The sequence below is a fragment of the Lacerta agilis genome, chromosome 14 (assembly GCF_009819535.1).
Source record: "Lacerta agilis isolate rLacAgi1 chromosome 14, rLacAgi1.pri, whole genome shotgun sequence".
Taxonomy (NCBI): Eukaryota; Metazoa; Chordata; class Lepidosauria; order Squamata; family Lacertidae; genus Lacerta; species Lacerta agilis.
The window spans coordinates 23872411-23874676 of record NC_046325.1 but is presented as its reverse complement, the minus strand read 5'-3'; the positions used below and the strand labels follow the sequence as shown (position 1 = coordinate 23874676).

Below are 2266 nucleotides of genomic sequence, written 5' to 3'. Positions count from 1 at the left end.
TACCTGTATGTTGGTCTTAGTTTAGGGCTCGTGGATAAGGTCAGCAAAAAGTTACCTGCTGTTTACAGATCCATTATGGTCAGACTGGTGAGGTCCTTGGGAATCATGCACTTTTCTAATGTGAATTTGTACAAGGTTTTTTCTCTGTGGCCACACTAATCCTTTCCATTCTTCCTTTAGTGCATCTTTAAAAGACATGATTATGTTACACCAAGGATCGCCCCACCCCATACGGGCACACCCGATGCCTTAGAACAGGGTCAGATTTGGTCTATTAAATTTCATCAGCATCTTGTGTGAGGCCCAAATTTGATGCCCCCTGCCTTTCAATCTGCATGTGCGCTATGTCATAGTCGTGGCATCCTGCAGCACCCCCTTGGCTCAGTGCCCTAAATTCAACTCTGATTAGACATTTGGAACTGGCACTTTTCCAAATGCCGCATAATGCTCATTCCACATTTGCAATCAATCAATCAATCAATCAATCAATCAATCATTTCATATGGCAGGACATACACTTTGGAACTTCCTGCAGGAGCCTTCATGGTATTGTTTCCAGTGCCTGCTAAAAGCCTTTTTGTTCCAGAAAACCTACCCAGGCATGTAATGTGCTTTTGGCATTTATTTTTAGTAAGTGTTTTAAATTTCTGTTCAATATTTGTTTTCATTTGTATTTTTAAAGACTGTTTTAGATTCTGTTGTAAGGCACATAGAGGTATTTTGTCCTAGCAAGTGGTATATAAATGCTGTTAAACAAATAATGTGCTACCACCCAGTTTTCCTACTTCTGTTTCCATAAGCAACAATATATGGTGTTCTGTTCTGTTCTGTTTGCTTGTTTTAACAGGGGATTGCTTCTGCATCAGAAATGTCCAATCATACTTCTGTGGGTGAATTCTTGCTTCTGGAATTTTCGAACACACGGGAGCTGCAGCTCCTACATTTTGCCACATTTCTTCTTATATACTTGACAACTCTGGTAGGAAACCTTCTCATCATTACGACTGTAGGCCTTGATCACAACCTCCACTCCCCTATGTACTTCTTCCTTGCGAACCTTTCCTTTCTTGACATCTCCTATATCTCTGTCACCATTCCCAAATCCATGGTGAACTCTTTGATCAACTCCAGACAGATTTCCTACTCAGGGTGTGTTGCTCAGGTCTACCTGGTCATCACTTTTGCAGATGCAGAATTGTTCTTACTCACAGCAATGGCTTATGACCGCTATGCTGCAATCTGCCACCCCTTGTATTACAGGGTGCTCATGAGCTGGTGTGTGTGTGTAGAAATGGCAGCTGGTTGCTGGATTGGTAGCATGCTTTATTCTGTTGTGCATACAACTAATACCTTCAGGTTATCCTTCTGCAAATCTAACACCATTGGACAGTTTTTCTGTGATGTCCCACAACTGCTGAAGATCTCTTGTTCGGACACGTACGTCAATGATATCTTAATGTATGTCCTGGGTTATTCATTGGCATCTATGTGCTTTTCTATCATACTAGTTTCCTATGTTTACATCTTCTCCACTGTGCTAAAGATCCCTTCTACCCAAGGAAGGTACAAAGCCTTCTCCACCTGCCTCCCACACCTAATCATTGTCTGTTTGTTTCTGGGCACTGGAGCTTTTACTTATACAAGACCAAGGTCAGCATCCTCAGTTGGTCGAGACCTTGTAGCTGCTGTTCTCTATTCTGTGGTGCCTCCATTGATAAATCCCATCATTTACAGCTTAAGGAACAAAGAACTAAAGGGGGCTTTGAGAAAATTAATTAAAAAACTGAAGCCCCTACAATGAAACTTGTTATCTCGTAGTATGCTGCCTGGTGTGTTTGTTTGTTTGAGTGCGTGCGTGTTAATCCTCTAGAACCCCCTGCCCAATACTTCATCTAGCATCTAAACAAAAAGGAGAGTCATATAACAGCAGATATTTTAACTCATTTTAAATTTATTTGCTTGAACATTATGGGAAACACTGGGAGTAAATATAAAATGCATGTGTACCATCCAATTGTCCTGGCCCTCATGATCTTCTATCACTTGCCTAACAACAGGACCTACATAGATGTTCTAGGTATTTTCTCTCTCTATATATAATATTTTTTATTAGTTTTCAATTACAGTTCAATAGTAGTGTCATTATAACAATACCCATTTATAATACAATTATTAATACCAAACGTTTAAATAACGAATGATTTAATTTAGATAAACTCACCCCTGCATGCTAGATTTGGTGGTTTTATGATATTCTATATTTTCA

The 2266-nt window shown here is 39.8% G+C and overlaps 1 protein-coding gene across 1 annotated transcript; it reads left to right on the top strand.

Moving 5' to 3' along the window:
* Window positions 1–868: 868 nt before the first annotated feature.
* On the top strand, window positions 869–1801 carry LOC117057866 (olfactory receptor 14A16-like). The gene has a single exon (XM_033168705.1). The coding sequence runs from the start codon at window positions 869–871 to the stop codon at window positions 1799–1801; it is 933 nt and encodes a 310-aa protein (XP_033024596.1).
* Window positions 1802–2266: the final 465 nt, after the last annotated feature.